This window comes from Corylus avellana, chromosome ca8 (assembly GCF_901000735.1).
Source record: "Corylus avellana chromosome ca8, CavTom2PMs-1.0".
In the NCBI taxonomy this organism is placed as follows: Eukaryota; Viridiplantae; Streptophyta; class Magnoliopsida; order Fagales; family Betulaceae; genus Corylus; species Corylus avellana.
This window is the reverse complement of record NC_081548.1, coordinates 3,813,439-3,832,186: the sequence shown is the minus strand read 5'-3', so window position 1 is coordinate 3,832,186 and position 18,748 is coordinate 3,813,439. Positions and strand designations below refer to the sequence as shown.

The window sequence follows — 18,748 nt, the reverse complement described above, 5'->3', positions numbered from 1 at the left end:
TCCAAACAAATCGTGACTCTTTTCCCTTTCACCAAACGGTCCAAACCTTCTCTTCTTTTGCACTCATTGGTGTGCATCACAAAGCAGAGCAGTAGAAAGAAGAAAAAAAAAAGGCAAAGAAATAATTAAAATAAGCAAAACAGAGGGCAATCCAGCTAGCCATGCCATGTCTGAGGTCTGAGCAAGCCCACAGAATTTCTTTTATTTTTTTATGAGGAAATTTTTGATGGAAAGTTCTGGGATTTTTTTCTCGGGAACCAAACAAGGCTGATCTGTATTTAATTCCGAGTGGGTGTTCGACTTCGTGATTGAATATGCAGAACCGTGACGCTAATCCTTCCCGGGGTTGGGGCTTTGCTTGAGAGATCTCAGCTTGGACGTGTATAAATGCAGCACTGTAGATACGTTCCGCCTTGGCTCTCTCATCTTCTCGCATGCATGGGGTGAGTTTTCTCTTCTTTTATTACCCTAGGCTCTGTTTGGTTGCTGAGAAAACTGAGGAAAGGAGAAAAAAAATGAACTCTGAAACTTCTAATTTTGGCCGTTTGCTTGCTGAGAAAATATATGAAAAGGGGAAAATGGAAATAGAAACGCAGTAAACATTTTTTAGAAGCGTTATTTTGGCGTAAAAGAATATAAGACTTGTCTGTTCAGCTGAGGCCTGAGAGAGTTTCTGTTTGGGTCAGTTGAGTTAAATTTGCAATTTTTGGAATACTGAGATTACGAGAAATACAAGATTTGAGATTCTTTTCTTTTTCCTTTTTTGATTTAAGGGTGTCAGGTTTTCTTGTAGTTTATGGTTTCTTTGTACCCTCTGGAATCTTATGGACTGGTGTTTGCTTGTTTAGCAAGCGAGCTTTGAGAGTGAGTAGAAAGGGAGACATGTTGGTGGCTTTTTCAATTTCCTTTTCTGTTTTTGGTTTGCCATACTTTTCTTGGAGTCTTGGGAACTTGGTTAGACTATATACATAGATTTGGCTTTTCTATAGGGGATTATATAGGAGCTATGTATTCTAGGTGTTGTTTGTTAGCTCAGTCAGAGAGATGCTTTGGGAAGAAACCCTGCTGTTCGTTTTGTTTGTTTTCTGGAGCGTGTTTCCGCGCATTTGCGCTTTTGACGATGGAAAGGGTCAAGGTTAAATGGAAGAAGCTTTTCAGTGTAAGAAAGAGATTTTTCTTTTTCTTTTTCTTTTTTTTCCTTTTATTTGTGTTTTGTGTAGAAATGAAATACATTTGTTAGTGAAATGTCTTCGGGTGGTTCAAGGGGAGAGAGGCAGGCAAGGAGGCGTGGAGCTCGTGTAGTGTGTTTATATTTTAGTTCAGGAAATAATTGCATTTAACAATCCTTATTTTTTATTTCGAACGCTATATTTGGCACTAATCATTTTTGTGGTTAAACCCTGATTTGTAACAGAGCAGAGGCTGCCTTGGATGCTATACTAATCATGAACTAATTATCGCGGTGGATGAACCATCGAAGGGGCTGAAAATTCAAGGTCAATCTGTGAAGAAACCTAGTGTATCAGAGGATTTCTGGAGCACCAGCACTTGTGAAATGGACAACAGTGCAGTTCAGTCCCGGAGAAGCATCTCATCCATCAGCGCATCAAACCCAGTCCTTGATCCCCAGGGTTGTACTGGCAGCGTGAGCAACCCTTCCGAATTTATAAATCACGGCAAGTTCATATTTTGTTAACTTGTTCTTCTATTCACGGTCGCTGATTGTTGTGTTAATTCATTTCACTCTACATTGCTTATGCTCTTGAAGTTACCGGTTGGAATCTATCATAGCTTGTTTGATTAGCCTTATGTCCGATCCCCCAGCTCGGGGCTAGTGGGTTCTAACAATCTTGCTAAAACTAGTGATTGTTGGAGCTCTTTGAGCCAATTCTTAGCTGTGTAGTTCAGCTGTCTCAATATTTGCACCCATGTTTTCTAATTTAAAAGGACCTTGGGCACAACCGAAGTTCAATTGCCTTGAAGTAGCTTCTGTGCCAGATCGTGTGCAGTTCATGTATTATTACTGCTATCTGTTCTTGTTCTCCCAATAAAAGGACCATGATAAATGTTTTGGCAAGCTTGGAGCTCCTATAGCTGTTTATTTACTTTTCTTTGTTTATTTATTTTAACTTTGAATTATTGGTTGTGTTGTTCTAAGCAATTTCTGTATCTCCTCTGATGTTGGTTTAGCCAATCTAATGATCTGCACGAGTGCACTCCTCTGCACCTATACCATGGACACAATGAATGGGTTTTGAGGTGCTCCTTGATGTAATATAGAGGCTTAATTTCTGTGCCATCTTGTTCAAGCTTTTTCTCTTAAAAAAAAAAAAAAAAAAACCTTTTTTCACCATTAATCCTCTCTTTGCATTTGCAAAAATGTCTGTCAAGCCAACTCTATTTATAATGGAAGCTTTGCTGGATGCAGGTCTGCTTCTGTGGAACCAGACAAGGCAGCAGTGGCTTGGAAACAAAAGGTTGCAGAGCCATCGACAAGGTCGAGAACCCAGAATAAGGTGAATAACTTCTATTGATTTTGATACTGAAGTATTCAAACTATTCTGTTCCATCTGTTGTCATGCAAGTATATATGAGTAATCACAAACAAATTTTCTTTATTGCAAAGTTATTTAAATTAGTACAAGTCTTGCTCTTGCTCATAAATGCGCACTTTTTTGGAGGTCTTGAATCCTTTATGGGAACACTCAACCTGCAAATAGTTACAATCCTGCAACTGAGCAAGCCTTGGTCAAGCATTCTGCTGTTTAACCTCTTATGATTAACCATCATGTTTCTGCAGTTGGAATGCAACTTATGAGAGTCTACTCGCGACCAACAAGCCTTTTCCGCAGCCCGTCCCCCTGCCTGTAAGTTTTTTATGGACTAGATTGTTTCCTCATTTGTTATCAGTCGCATGTGATAGCACACACTATTCTGACTGTTTACTGGATTTAAAATGGCAGGAAATGATAGATTTCCTTGTAGATATCTGGGAGCAGGAGGGTTTGTATGATTGAGCACCCAAAACTCCAAAATTTTCCTGTCCTTTATATTGTTTTTCTTTTGGTTTTTTGAAGTCCCCATTTGTGCTAATTATATACAGGTGCTACTGTACATTTTATATTCTTGTTCATCTCCCCTGCTTAGATTCTTTATGAAGGAGCCAACACGAAATGCATTACAGTAGAGTATCTATCTTCTCGTTGGCTTTACATACAAAATGCCACCTCCATTGCTGAGTGAGTAACGAGCTACAGAATGCATGGGGGTTTCCTGCTTTTGCTTATAAATGCTAGATTTTGAAAAGCCCTTGGGTTACGTCATAAGTTTGATATGCAGAATGGCTATTCTATGAGGAAAACGGAATAGCTTTTATTATGAATGAAATAAGGTGAAATAGAATAATGTTGGCGATAGAGTATATGATAAGGATTCTATCCGTATCATCATGGTTCAATGAAGGAATGATTATTTCTTAAATTGACTCAATTTTGAGAGGAATAGTTATTTATCAATTTAAGGAATAGTAATTCTCTTATGGGCCATGAGAATGGCTATTTCAAGTTTATTCTATTCTGCATTCTTCTATTTTCATTCTGTATACCAAATCAATCCTTAGTGTTGTTGGAATCCTCCTTTTTAGAGCTTTGCCAAAGAGGCTTCTTCCATGGCTTCTCAACCAATCAGTACGAGCACACGTCTCCTTGTCAAAGCCTTGTGTTTATGGTAACAGCCATTGCGAGCCCATCTCCTGCAACCTTTCAGAGTCATTGTTTGGTTGCAAGGCAAAAACCATCATCCATGGTAGCCTATTTCTTGACCTTTGAGCCAAGAAGCTTTGGGATCGAGCTTGGGCCATTTCTTAATTTTAATTTTTTGGGAAAACTGCAATTACCTTCCCCTTAACTTTAAGCCCAATTGCAATGTCCAAAAAAAAAATTAAAAAAAAAAAAATTGCAATTGACCCCTTAAACGACTAGTCCTTCTCGCTTAGCCCTGCTGTCATTAGAATTTTTTGCTACCTTGGACAACAAACACGTGAAATGTCCATTACACCGCCGGTAAATGTGTGAAATACTAAAATGATTGTGAGATATGTTAAAATATCAATGCGCCGTAAAATTGAAAAGAAAAAAAAAAAAAAAAAAAAAAAAAATCTTTGAAGGAGACTCCCAATGAGGCATCCTCGGATCTAATCCTCCGGGTGAAGATAAATAGCAGGCAAAATTTTTTTTTTTTTATTAAAATATTAAAAAAAAAAATTTGCTGCCTGGCGTGCTCTAAATCACGGCTCCTAATCCTCCCATGCAAACCCACGACCGGTTGTGAACTTGTGGCCTGTGGGTCTCTGGCCGTTTTTTTTTTTTTTTTTTTTTTTTTAATTTAAAGCAGGGGTATTATCGTCATTTTCCATCCGACTTACCAAAAAGCCCTACGGATGAAGCTAAGTGAAAGGGGCTCCGTTTAGGGATCAATCGCAACATTTTTTTTTTTTTTTCTTTTTAGTTTTGAGGTTGGACCACCCTTTTTTATTATGGTTCGACCACTTCTTTTAGATTTGAGGATGTAACTGAACCACTCTTATAGTCTATAAAAGTAGATAAACCACACCCATTTTTTATTTTGGGGTGGCCGAACAATTCCACAATCTTTTTATTATTATTATTATTATTATTATTATTATAGTTTTGTTTATGTTAGTTTTATTTTTAATTAATTTTTATTTTATTTAATTTAATTTATGTTTATTTTGTATTTTAGTTTTGTTTAGTTATGTTTATTATTTTATTTAGTTTTTTTTAAAAAAAAAAAATTTAAAAAAACTTTTAAGTAAAAATGAGGGCATTTTATGAAAAAATATGGTCACATGTATTGCACTTTTAAAGTTTAGTGGTGCAAATGAAAATGTAGAAGTAATTCAAGGGGCAAAGTTTTTTTTTTCGTATTGGTTAGTTTGGTCCCTTGTGTAGGTCCTGTCTTGTTTTTACCGGCTATTTATTTAATCTTTTTGTATTCAATGTATTGTTTATGTCTATTGTAATGATATTATCTTGCTTAAAAAAAAGGGTAAATTACTTTTTTTTTTCCCTCCTAAATTACCACCTATTTGCATTCATACTTTTAAATTTTGACCCACTACAACTCGTCGATAAGAATTAAGAACTATTATTTTGTTTCAACTTGTACCCTTGGTCAGATTAGACTGTTATATTATTATCATATATATATATATATATATATATATAACAAAACTTTGGTCATTTTTCTTACTCTGTCATCAACTTACATGGAACTTGTGAGGGCAAGGGATTATACTTTCTGTTGCTTTTTAAGCAAAAACAAAAAATAAAAAATGAATTTCTATTTTTGATCTAAAAAATACTTTTTTCAAAACAAAAAGAGAGACAAGTTTTGCCAAACAAGCCCTTACTTTCTATTTCTGTTTTCTCTACACTTCAACTCTAATCCCTACCTGGGATCCTCTCAATTCCAAGTCTATCTTACCGTTTAGATTTTGTTTTATTGCATCTAGTATTATATTTGATAGCATGTCATTTAAAATTTTTTAAGAGGAAACTTCACAAAATCTCCTTGAACTTCCACATTACTCCACAATGTTCAAAAACTCTCAATTTATGGTATCAAATTTTCAATTTTTTGTAATATTCCCCATTTGTTAGGATTTTCAGTTAAATCTTGTCAAAATTTTCAAAATACCCATATTTTTTATTATAAAAAATTGCAAAGATTCAGACGTTGGTGATGATTTAACGGAATTGTAATTTGACTAATTATTTTAGCTTGATATTAAGGCTGAAAAGGTGGGCAGTTATTAACCGCCCACTAACCGCTATAACCACTAACCGCTTTATATATATATACCCTAAGCCTCCCACTCAACCCAAATGGCCAACCAAGTCTCCAACTCTTAGACTCTCCTCTTGTCTCTCTCCGATTCTCCATCGCCGCTGCACGCCGAGGGATCGCTTGGATCGTGTGGTACGAAGCCGATCGATACGATGGTTGTGTAGTGGGGCTAGAGTGTTTTGACACCACGGACCTATACTATGGAGTGCAAGCATTGCCGAGTCTCTGTTGCCAAGTCTCCATCACCAAGCCTCCATCGCAGGGTCTCCATCGTCGAGTCGCCCAATTCTCTAAACCGACCCAAAAAAGCTCCAGAAAAGCAGTTAGCGGATGCCAAATGCAGTTAACCGCTTAGCGGTTAGTGGAAGTGGTTAGTAAATTTTACTAACTACCTAGGCGATTGCGGTTATTGGTTTTAGCCACTAACCACTAACCGCAACCACCTTTTCACTCCTAATTACAGATGTGGTTAACGTTTTTCCAACATATTACCTAACACTTGAAAAATGTGAAACATGTCGAGATAAAAGAAAAGGGAAAAAAAAAAGAAGAAAGATAGACGTGGAGAAACAACCAAGAAGAACGGTGAAAATATAAGTAGCCATCAAAATGGACCTAAAAGTCAATATGACCAAAGCAACGCGTTTCACGTTTGATTAGGAAAATGAAGCCCATGAATCATGTTTCAAAATACAAATGCAAGAAGTTCTTTTTTTATATATAATTCTTAGTGTGAAGTGTGAACCCCCCCTGCGTTAATTTCAACTTCTTTCCTGTTTCCTAACGACTCCAAATAAAAGACAAGTCCACAGCATTAAATTTGACAATAATTATTTTCCCTTTCCTCCGACATACATAATGCCCGTGGGCCACACCTTTCACACTTTACAGGATTAGATAGGCCCACCCCCATTATTGATCTCTAAACTCTACTCCACCACTCAAAATGCCCAAATAGTTCATCCCAAAAACGATAAGGATAAACTTTTTAGGGCATTTAATTTTCCATGTATTTTAAGAATTTTATTTTTATAGGTAATAGTTAATATTTATAAGTGGATCAAAGTTCATTAGCTTTAATTTTTGGACTAAAGTAGTGTTCAAATATGTATAATAATGTATTATTGGTAAAAATTCTCAAACTGTTTATCTTTCCAATAAGTAGTATTAGAGTCATAATTAGCTTTTTGTGACGAGTCTCTAAACGCGTCTGATTTGGAGTTGTGTTCTGTAACCCTCTAGAACAACTCTTGACACGGGACATTCTTGAAAATATAAAAAGACTTACAAGTGAGGGTGAACCGAGTCAATGTGAATGAAAGAGACTTACGAGTGAAATGGAGATGGTTGTGGTCACTTGTAAGTGTTGTGTTGTCTCCCGTTATTAATTTTCGTTAAATTGAACGGAAAAAAAAAAAAAAAAAAAAAAAAAAAAAAAAAAAAAACTTGAGGGTAATTCTGTAATTTCATAGATTTTCGTCCAATTTAACGGAAATTAGTAATGGAAGGTTTGAATTGAAAATTTTTTAAACATTCGGGAAGTACATTGCCAATTTTTAAACTTTGTGGTTCAAATTGAAAAATACCTGAAACTTCAGTGGGGTAAAGTAAATTTTTTCCTAAAAAAAATAAAACTAATGAGTAAGGCTAGAATTTACATACTATATTTTTATTCTACAATTATTTAACAATATCGACACGACATTCCAAATTAATCTAAATGTTAATTGCATATATATATATATATATATATATATATATATATATATATTTCACTATCCTTCTGTTCAAGCTGTCAAAGAAAGGTGTATGTATGAGGTCATGTTTGTAGAAATTAATAAAATGCAATCAGTAATATCTGTATACAGAATTGAGAATTGGTTGATTTTTCTTATTAATTGTTCCTCCACGTAAACAGCCCATCAACTTGTCTATACCCCAACAGAAGTAGCCGCCCTTTGCCTCAGAAGTTGTCTACTGTTCTGCTTTTAAAAAACGTGGTGTATAGCCCGTGACTTCCAACTCATTCTTTATCATTTATTTTTAGTTTTTACTAAATACTAAAAAAAGAAAAAATTAAAATCAGTTTATGTGATTTGTAATAAGCTCTTTGTAGTATAACAATTTGTTGAAAGTTAATTATTGTATACAAAAATAATAAATAGGTCGTTGCAATCGACTTTTGTTTAATTTTTTGACAAAAACTGTCAAATGCCACATTAACACCAATTAAATTATGACTAATCTAGAAGAAGGAGTGGCCACCTCCTTTGGCCAAATGACGGTGGCCAAACCACTCTCTAACCAATTGGGGATGGTTCGGCCAACCCTTCTGACCATATACGAGGATGACTAAATCAAACTTACGGCCACACCCTCTCCTTTTTCTTTTTTCTTCTTTTTGTCAATTAGGGGTGGTCAAAGCTACCCATGGCCATTGGGAGTAGTTTCCCTTCCAACCATATTTGAGGGTGGTCGAGCCACCTATTCTCCCAACTCTATTTTTTTTTTTTTTAATTTGATATTTAAATTTTTTTTTAAAAAAAAAAAAAACTTTAAAGGTATTTCAATAAATTTAGTTTCTAAACTCAAAGTATTTTCATCATTTCACGTCTAAAGAATGCATGTACATGGCACACCATCTATTTTATCCCTTTTAACGATTCTCACTAATAGATTGAGGTTTTGCCGATAAGTGATAGTTGAAAGGATTCGAGTGTGGTGAGATGCATGTAGTACTTAGGAATAACATGTAAATGAGGAGTAATAGTTGATGGGGTTAAAGATAATTAATCATAATTAGTTTGGGTGAATGATTTAAAATAATAATAATAATAATAATAGTAAATAAATAAATAAATTATTGGAAGAGAGCATATTCCAATCCAGTCAAAGTGCATGTAGGGCAAGAACAGACAATGTACCTAGCTAGGGAAACCTTAGTTTTAGGGTCAAAAGTGTCCAAAAGTTTCCTTATGAATCCGTACATTTCCACTGGGGATAAAATTCACGTGTCATTTTGACAAAATTTTCTATTAAAATAAGTTAAAGTAATTTTTTTAATTTAATTTATTAAACTAACGCCTGTTCTTAAAATATATAATTCTTATATATATTCTTATTTTTCACATAAATGTTAATAAAAAATTTACTTCTTACATGCATTTTTAAAAATATATACAAGAATTATAAATATAAGTTTAATATACTAAACTAAATCAATTTTGTCTAACCTAATTTAAAAAGAGACTGCAAGTTTTATTTGTAAAATGAGCTAAATTTTACAGTTTTGGATAAATTTTAAAGGCTATCAGAGCGGAATGAGGGGACAAAACTTTACATAAAAGGAGTGGAGTGTAAAAAATAAACTTTATATATATATATATATATATTAGAAGCTTTTTAAGATTTTTGGGTGGCTTTAAACCATTCATTAAGGTGATTCCACCTCCAAGACTATGTTTGCTAACACTTTTATTTATTTATTTATTAAATAAAAACATTAACAAACAACTCAAAATATAAAACACTTCAAAAAAAAAAAAAAAAAACTCAAAAATACTTTGGCATTTATATTAAATTAGCAAATGAATGCAATTGTTGGGGGAATATTTTGAAATAATATAAATGGAAAAATATAAAAAAGCTATTCAAATTAACGGTCAATAGAGCCCCAGAATGCTCAAAAGGTAATAAAGTAGCCCATCAAACTACTAAAATATATCAGAAATGCCATTTATTTTTTTATATTCCTATAATACCCCTATTATAAAATAATAAAATAATTGTGAAAAAAACCAAACAATTTAAATAAAATAAAAAAATAAATTAAAAAAAAAAACAATGGGCGAATAAATACAAAAAAAAAAAAAAAATTGGAATAAATAAATAATTAGTTACTGTAAATAGCCTAAATTACAAATTGCTTCATGTTGGATGAAACTAAAATCAAAGGTTCTTGAGATATTCAAAAAAAAAAAAAAAAATTTAGTCCCCAGAGTCAAATTCCATTAAAAATTTGTTTTTATTCGCCAATTTTTTTTTTTTTTTTTTGTATTTTTAAAAAACTGTTTGGTTTTTTTTTTTACAATTATTTTATTTGTTAAAAGAATAGGGGCATTATAGGAATATAAAAAAAATAAGTAATCTTTTTGATACATTTTAGTACATTTTAAACATTACGAGACTATCACAAACAACTATTAGTTTGAAAGGTTTTTTTATATTTTTTCCAAATATAAAAGTTTCGAGTGGCACCGGATCCCTTCCACTGGCTTTATTTATTCGCAATTGGTGGAGAACGTGGATCTCAGGCCTAACAGTGATTATACAATTGTCATCAGGATAATTCATTGTACAATGGGATTAATTAATTATAATATTGTTAATAAAGTCTGCTTAAGACGGAAATAGTAGAATAAATTAAGTGGTCAAGTTGAACGAGTAAAACAAAGTAGGGGTGGGTCAAAAAGGTTGAGCAATACATCAAACTTTTCAAACACCAGAGCCAGAGGTGGTCTCAAAAGGTAATGAACCACTTGTCTCTTATGGAGGCGTACATCCTCTTTTTATTTTATTTTTTAATTATATATATATATATATATATATATATATAACTGGAGACCCATGCATACAGAACCCCTAGCAACCTTTACTCTCTTTGTCTTCTTCTTCAAATCATATGGGAATTGCAAGTTGATATTTTAGATGGAATTCCAACAATATTTGACTTCTTCTCATATATGTCTAGCTAGCCATCAAAGGTGGCAGCAAGTCTTTCTAGGAACAAGTGAAATATTAATTAAATTATTAATATTTCTTTTTAAGTAGTGAGTTAACGGAACACGATATTTTTCAGTTCATTTTAGATCAAAAAATATTTAGTTAATAATCAGGATCTCTTTAAAAAATTTTGAGGTCATAAATAAGACTTATGTCCCATTAATAATATATATAAAACAAAATTATAAAAAATTAAGAGGTAGTTGCCACCCATTGAGGGTGGTCGGACCACCCCAGTTGGGGTTGGGAGTGGCTTCGACCACCCCTAATTATTTTTTAAAAAATAATTAATAAATTAATAAAAAAATAAGAGGTAGCTAGTCATCCCATCTTGGCCATAAGGGGTGGCTGGACCACTCGATTTTAGTTGGGGATGGCTCAATGGCCGGCCAGGGGTGGCCGAACCACCCTATGGCACTTGGGGGTGGTCTGGCCACCCCCTAAACCCAAACTAATATATATATATCATTTGGCCCTTGGGGGTGGTCCGGTCACCCCCAAGGGCCAAGCGATTTTTTTTTTTTTTAAGATCTAACACTTGGAAGTGGTCCGACCATCCCCAAGGGCCAGATCAAAAAGTAAAAAATAAAAAATAAAAAAAAGATTGTTTGGCCCTCGGGCCACCCCCAAGGATATATATATATATATATATTGAGAGAGAGAGAGAGAGAGAGAGTTTGGGTTTAGGGGGTGGTCCGGCCACCCCTAGCCGGCCATTGGGGCGGCTCTCAAGCCACCCCCAGCTAAAATTGGGTGGTTCGACCATCCCTTATGGCCAAGATGAGGTGGCTAGCCACCTCTTCTTTTATTATTATTTTTTTTAATATGAAATATTATTATTTTTGTAGTAGGACATGTGTCCTATTTGTGGTTGTAGAATTTCTAAGAAGAAATTCCCGCCAAGAATTGGATATTCTTCAATCCATTATGGACTATAGAAGATCATATTCCTGATTTAACTTATTTATCAAAAGTCTTGAATTTGAACAATGTCTTCATTATTTTTTTCTATCAGCTTAAACTTTTGAGATAAATAGCGATTTAACATGGTGTTAGAGCTAGATGTGCTAGATGTCATGATGATACCCATGAGTTTAAATCATTTTGAGAAAACTTCACTTTAAACCCATGAACTATAGCACGTTTTGAGAAAACCCTTCTAATTTCAAAAACTCTTAATTTAACTTCATGAAATTTCAATTTGATTCAATTGACCCCCCTCCAGGCTCCCCTGGTCAAATTCTAACAGATTTACTAAAAAGACCAAATTACCCTTCAATTTTCATTTTTTTTTTTTCATTTGAACATTAAGGGTAAATTTGAAATTTTATAAAAAAAAATGGGGTATAAAGGTCATTTTGTCACTTTTAATGTTTTAAATTTGACAGAAGGGGTACATTGCATCAAATTAAAAGTTCAGGGGGGCTGAAATTGAGAGTTTTTGAAATTTGGGGGGTTTTCTCAAAATGCGTGGTAGTTCAATGGTCTTAAGTGAAGTTTCTCCAATCATTTTCTATCAACATAACATTTTGGGATCGATAAGTAGTGATATACCAGTCCATGTAGAATATGTTTTTATAGAAATAAGTAGGGGTGTCAACCCGGTCCGGTTTCCCAGTTTTTGGCCAAAACCGGGACCGGAACCGGGGTACCCCAGTTCTTGGATTCGGGAAACCGGAACCGGGAACCAGGTCTCGGTTACCTGCCGATTCCCGTTTTTACCCGGTCCGATAGCTGGTTTTTTTTTTTTAAATTGTTTTTGTTTTTTGAAACCTCATGTAAAAAAGAAAGAAGGAAAATAAAAATGATGAGAAGACACAAATAACCCTCTTAATTTAACTATGACAAAGAAAGAATAAAGTCTAACCATAAATCTACACCATCATACAAAAAGTAAGTGAGGTGAAATACCCAAAAACCCAGTTAAACTAATTCAAATTCATTATTTCCTTACCTATGCGTATTAAAAGACAAAATAACCCCAAATCAAATTCACTATTTCCTTACTAATTAAACTGGGTGAGCTTAATACCAAAGGGCAAAATAATAATTTGGCGCAATCAAAGAAAAATTACTGTTATAGAGGCATTGGCTCTTTTGTATATTAATTTAATATATAAAAAAAATATTAGAAAAATTATTATTATATATAAATGCACCCGGTTCCGGTTTCCCGGTTTTTACCAGGTGCCAAAAACAGGGACCAAAACTGGGGTCCCCAGTTTTTTATTTTTTTGCAACCAGAACCAGAACCGGCTCCCCGGTTTCCCGGTAATTTTTGACACCCCTATAACTAAGTGTTACGTGACCGTCTACATTTTAGTGGTTTTATAATTTATCCACCATTAAATTATTAATTATTAATTAAATTAACGATAAATAAAAAGAAAAAGTACGGCCATTACATTTCAACAAAAGACCCACACCCAAGTTCCATAGCTTTGGGTCTGCTATCCCGATCATGATTTTCCCACCCCCAGGGGGAAAGGCCCTTCCCTTTTTGGCCGGTTGTGGGCGAGGAGGGATTCAAACCCTCGACACCGTGGTTCGTAGCCACGTGCTCTAATCCTCTGAGCTACAGGCCCCACCCCATTTCCACTAGATCTGTTTCCGGGAGTACCTTAAAAAAAGAACCTTTCCTCTCCCGAGCCATTTTGGTTTGCAAACCTAAAAAATACTGGTATGATAAGTGTTACATGAACCATAACACCAATACTGTTGAATATTGATGAGGGGGGCTGATCTGTATAAGTGGATATATGATAAAAACGATAGTAAACTCAGATCCACCATGTGTACTACTGGCAACAACTAATAAGATCGACCTTGGTTCACACAAAAACCCTATATTGCAAAATCTGAAAAAGAACATGCTTATGAGTTACGAGATGTTTTAATTAATTAAGAACATTATATTATTATTATTATTTTAATCTTAATTAAGATAAATGTAACATAATCGAAGTGGCCAACTTGCCCCGTGCAGCCTAATTATATAATTAGTTATATAATAATACCATATGCCATGTTCCCTTAATAGATCCTAGGACATGGGTGTACAACTGGATCTTTCAAGACACATTAGAATAGGTCAAGTTGAATGTATTGTGGTTTGGGAGGTGCACCTGGATATCTCAAATGAATCATATATATATATATATATATATATATATATATATATGATATGTCAAATGAATCATATATATATATATATATATGCACGTGCAAACTTCCAAAATGCACAGCTTAGGAGGCATTGAAAATGATCAAGTTGGGATGAGGAATATTGTACAAGGAAATTAAAATATTAAATTAAAGGGAGAATTTGATTAGAAATCACTCAACTTGGGATATCATGGAAGATTGTAAGTGGATGGCTTCTATTCAAGGATAAAGAACCTATTGGAAATATATTAATTAATTAATTAATTAATCACATCTCGGGCTCGTTTATTTTTTCAATGTTTTTAGACCGGACAAGAGGTCATTTGTTCCCTCTCGCCCACCTCTTGTTAGGAAATCTATCTTATTTTCCCGAGCCAATAAGATGCAAAAAATATTAAAAACGCTAAGGCAAACAATCATAAGTACAGAGATTTACGTAGTTCACTACTAAGGACTACGTCCATATATCTTCAACGAAGTTTCACTATTTCTTGATAAACAATACAGGATGCGTCAATTACGTTCACAACCCTAAAGTTATCAATTAATTTGGTTAATTAATCGATAACATTTCAATAATAAATTATTTAGAAAATTTCGGTTAATAATGGTTCGGATAATCGATTACCGTTAGACCAGCACCATCATACCAGCACTGCGCAACCCACGAGGCTTCGACGTTGCAGCACCGCGCAACCCACTAACATGAGACTCCGACATTGCACCACCGACAACTGGAGTCAAACCACGCCGTCATGGACTCACGACAAAAGAGGAACACAATGACGACAGAGCTAGATAGAGACGGTCAAGAGCTGAGAGTGACGAGAGGGGCGTCCTGCGAGAGAGCTAAGAGTGAGACCGAGAAGAGTGTGCGAAAGTCAAAGCGTTGAGAGTGAGAGTACTGCGAGAGTCGAGAGAGCAAAGGGGGCAGCAAAGGATTTGATTTAGGGTTAGGGGAGACGTATATATAGCATCCCAAAACTACCTAGTTTTGATTTCAATAAATTGTATATTAGGAAAACTTAAAAATAAAAAATGAAGCGACGTCGTTTTATACCCCCACTATTGGTTCCTTATTGGTCCAGTTCGGAAACCGATAAGAAAAATGTTTTACTGATTACTAAAGAAAAAATTGATATAAAAATCTTAACCGATTACCGACCGACTTTTGTCGATTGACGGTTAATGTTGGTTCGGACGCAGTTGATAGACAGCTGGTACGATAATCGGTTAATTTGTCCACCCCTAACCGTAGCGCTTCCCGCATCAAACCGATGCATCTGGAGAACATAACAATAAATGGGCCAAATTAAAGGTATTGCACTAGCGAGCACGGGATCTCAAGACAAACACATATGGAGAATGCGAGAAATAGGCCCCAAAAGATTCCATGGATGCACTTCCTGTATATGACAAGTTGAAGTAGGTTAAGAAAAAGGAAGGTAGAAGGGAGGTTGATAATTATGAGAAGGAAGGTTCGTGAATTGTGGGAAGTACATGCATCTACCTACAAAGAGCGTCATTGCGTCGAGTTTGGAGAAAACTAAAATATAACATTTAAAAGATGGCCCCCCTCTGTCGCCCTCCTTAAACCTACAAAGTCAATTAAAGCGGACTCATATTCACTGCATTCTCCATATATTGCTTTTCAAACACGGTATAATACTAGAATACATGTGTGAAACATTTGTCAACCATATTTTAGTACATGTGGAAAGTCAAAGTAGTGCCTGTTTCTTGATGGTATTTTTTGTTTCTCTTTTTTTAAAAAAAGTTATAACGTGAAATAAATGTAATTTTAAACGTTTTTATTTTTTTATTTTTAATATTTTTGTTTTACTCTCCCACTTGTTTTGGTGTTATGTTGTTAACGGACCTTATAAGTTATAAAAGAAGAGGATAATAACTTCAATCAGGCCAGGTTGTTGTGTAAACGGGATATTTTGCAGCATTCAATAGAAATGGCTCCGGCTTTGAGCGTGCAGCAAAAAGAGAGTTCTGTTTGACGCTTAGTCACAATGAGAGAGAGGCCAACCGCTATTTATGTCCAGCAAAAGAGAATTTGTATTTTTTTTTTCCTTTTCTCTGTTGTACAAAGTGTGATTTGGGTGTATTAAGCATTTCAATTCTAAGTGGAGGTTTTATTTATTTTTTTTTTTATTTTTATTTTTTGTCACTATTGTTGTACTCTGTATTTGATAATGAAATTTCCATGGTCACCTCCACTTGTGGATATACCACACATTGAGAGAACCACACATATAATATACGAGGTGTTGTTGTGCGTGATTGTTGTCTTTCGCACATCATCTAAAAATAAATCCTTGAACTATTAGATTTTTTCTTTTTTGAGCAAATAAATCCTTGAACTTCTTAGCAGGAGTCTTGGACCCATTGAAGCGTTTGTCTTCCCCACTTACACTGCATAGTAGTAAATACTACTAATAAAGCTCCCAATTTAGACTACAAACTATTACTGGTGGTGGTTCAGTTTTTACTCGTCTCAAGAAAATCTCCAAAGGGGTTGAACATGTACTAGGGTGAGAATTCGACTCTCAAAATAAAAATTCTAAATCCTATTAGTATTAACTGTTTTGAATTTCACTGATACCCTGATGAGACTGAATCAAGTTATAATTCAGTTGGACTTGAGGGAACGCCTCTGGTTTTCACTGTAGAGGTCCCTCAATGTGCAGCTCCCGTTGGACAATCATACTCAGGTAGAACAACTACAACTAATCTTCCCACATGCCATTTTTATGTGCAAAATCCATCTATATTTTCACTCAATGTATCCTAACCAAGAAGGTGTAACATATTTTCACCCAGTGGGATGAGTGGAAGCTATGCATCAAGATTCAAGGCACCAAGGCAGACAACCCAGCAGTGCCCAACACACTGACCCCATTTTAGAGGCCAAGTGGAGCCAAGTGGAGGCCAAAAAAACCATACAAATCCCTCAGTGTCTTAATGAGTTTGAAAATAATGCTAGGGGTTGGCATCTGGGCATGCCCTACATCTCTGTTAGGCAGCTCTGTTGTGGCCTTGTGGGTTGTTCACTCAGCAATTATATCCACTTGACATGCCTCTTCTATGCTACCAATGGCCATAAGATGGAGTTCCTGATAATACTGAATGGCCCTGATTCCTGAATTTGCTTTTCTGAATCTTTGGCCATGTATTAAAAGTTAGTGGCCCCGACCGGATTTGAATTTTCAGTAATTTATTATTTGAATTGTTAATAAATCGAACAATAACTATGTGAAAATTTTTACGGAATTTTTTAGCTCAAGCTAGTAGGTGAGTAGCCCAAAATTTGTTTAGACATTTCGATTTCATAAAAAAATAAAAAATAAATTCTTTCATTTTTTTTTTTTAATATAGACAAAATCTTTATTTCTCAATGCAATCTTAAACATGTTCTAACTCTCTTACGTTTGTTGCCCAAATTTCCATCAATCCAACAACAAAATTACTGAAAATATCTATCCACGCAAAGTCATTAGTTGCCTATATCAGTTTCCACATGCAATTTATTATTATATACTTTGGAATATAAAGGTAAATGTTGTCCTAAAAACCGAAAAATTAAATATATAGGAAAATGTTTGGATACTACAATTTTATTTTATTTTTATATATTTTTTTTACAAATTGATGTGAGAGATTGACAGTTTATAATTGATAAAATGATTGAGGGCATATGGTTGACAACTCAACTGTTAATTAATTAAGTTTAGAAATCAGATTTTTGTTTAATTATTTAACTAAGTATGAACTGTTACATTAATTTGTAAATAACTTTGTAATAAACGTTATAGTAACTTGACAACAATTGTAGTTAATTACCCACATAGTCAAAGACTTATTAAATAATCTACTATATATAAATATTATCACCACTCCTCCATTAAAAAAAGAATAATGCTACAAGTTTTTTTAGTGTTTTTCAAATTTAATGTGTTTTCAAAATTACTATTAGATTTTTAATTTAATGGTAATTTTAAAAGTTGCATTAATTTGGGGGGACACAAGGAGGACCTTTAACATTACTCTTAAAAAAAATAAATAAATAAGTGAAAATAAAATAAAAGGAAAGGAAATTGTGCCCTTCTTAGTTAAAAATGAAAGTAGTAAAATATATGATATAATTTGATACGTCACATATTAACAAAATGTTAAAATACAACAATTTTCTCTAAATAATATTTAATTTATACTATTTTTTTTTCAATGAAAGTAAATGTATTTTAAAAAATATTAACATTTACTTTTAAAAAATTTATATATGTTGAAAGAACACAAAGTAAAAAAAAATTACCTTTCATTTTAAAACATATATAAAGTACTTTTATTTAAAGGATGTATTGAATTATGTTCTCATTAATCTTAAACTTCAAATTGTCCTTTTTTTTTAATTTTTTTTTTTAAGCATTTGCATCCCACTTCCTAAACTTTAGCCAAATTTTAGCTAAAAACTCACTACACCCTGCATTTTTATTATTTAAATCTTTCTCTACTTCATTTAAATATTTTTCTTTATTTTTTTTTATTTTTTTTCACAAAACCACTTCAAATCCATTTGAGGAAAAAAAAAAAAAACCTCACTGCACCCCACATCTCATTCTCTAAATCCTTCTCTAATCTATTTAAATATTTTTTTTATTCTTTTTTTATATATCAAAACCCCTTCAAATCCATTTGAGAGGAGAGAGAATTGAGCAATTATTATTTTTAAAAAATGGGTAACTTCACTGAAATCCCCTAAACTTACACCCGGTTTGGTAAACCCCTCATAAACTTCAAAATCTCTCAATTTAGTCCATTAAACTTTCAATTGCAATCAATTTGGACCCTCCGTCAAATTTTAAACATTAAATGACATTTTTACCCCTGACCTTTTTATAAAATTCTAACTTTACCCTTAATT

At 33.8% G+C, this 18,748-nt stretch overlaps 1 protein-coding gene across 2 annotated transcripts; it reads left to right on the top strand.

Moving 5' to 3' along the window:
• On the top strand, positions 1-3,195 carry LOC132190705 (uncharacterized). Of its 2 annotated transcripts, none has more exons than XM_059605748.1 (5): positions 1-443; positions 1,420-1,676; positions 2,429-2,516; positions 2,801-2,867; positions 2,964-3,195. In XM_059605748.1, exons 1-5 carry the CDS (start codon positions 388-390, stop codon positions 3,015-3,017), a joined length of 522 nt encoding a protein of 173 aa, XP_059461731.1. In that variant the 5' UTR covers positions 1-387; the 3' UTR covers positions 3,018-3,195. The 2 variants fall into 2 exon arrangements, with proteins under 2 accessions (XP_059461731.1, XP_059461732.1); XM_059605749.1 differs by having other exon boundaries at positions 2-443; positions 1,415-1,676.
• Positions 3,196-18,748: the final 15,553 nt, after the last annotated feature.

Coding starts and splice junctions, on each gene's coding strand:
- LOC132190705 (XM_059605748.1), top strand. CDS start 388: ATGCAGCACTGTAGATACGTTCCGCCTTGGCTCTCTCATCTTCTCGCA. Junction 444..1,419: donor CATCTTCTCGCATGCATGGG/GTGAGTTTTCTC, acceptor GTAACAGAGCAG/AGGCTGCCTTGGATGCTATA. Junction 2,868..2,963: donor CGCAGCCCGTCCCCCTGCCT/GTAAGTTTTTTA, acceptor TTAAAATGGCAG/GAAATGATAGATTTCCTTGT.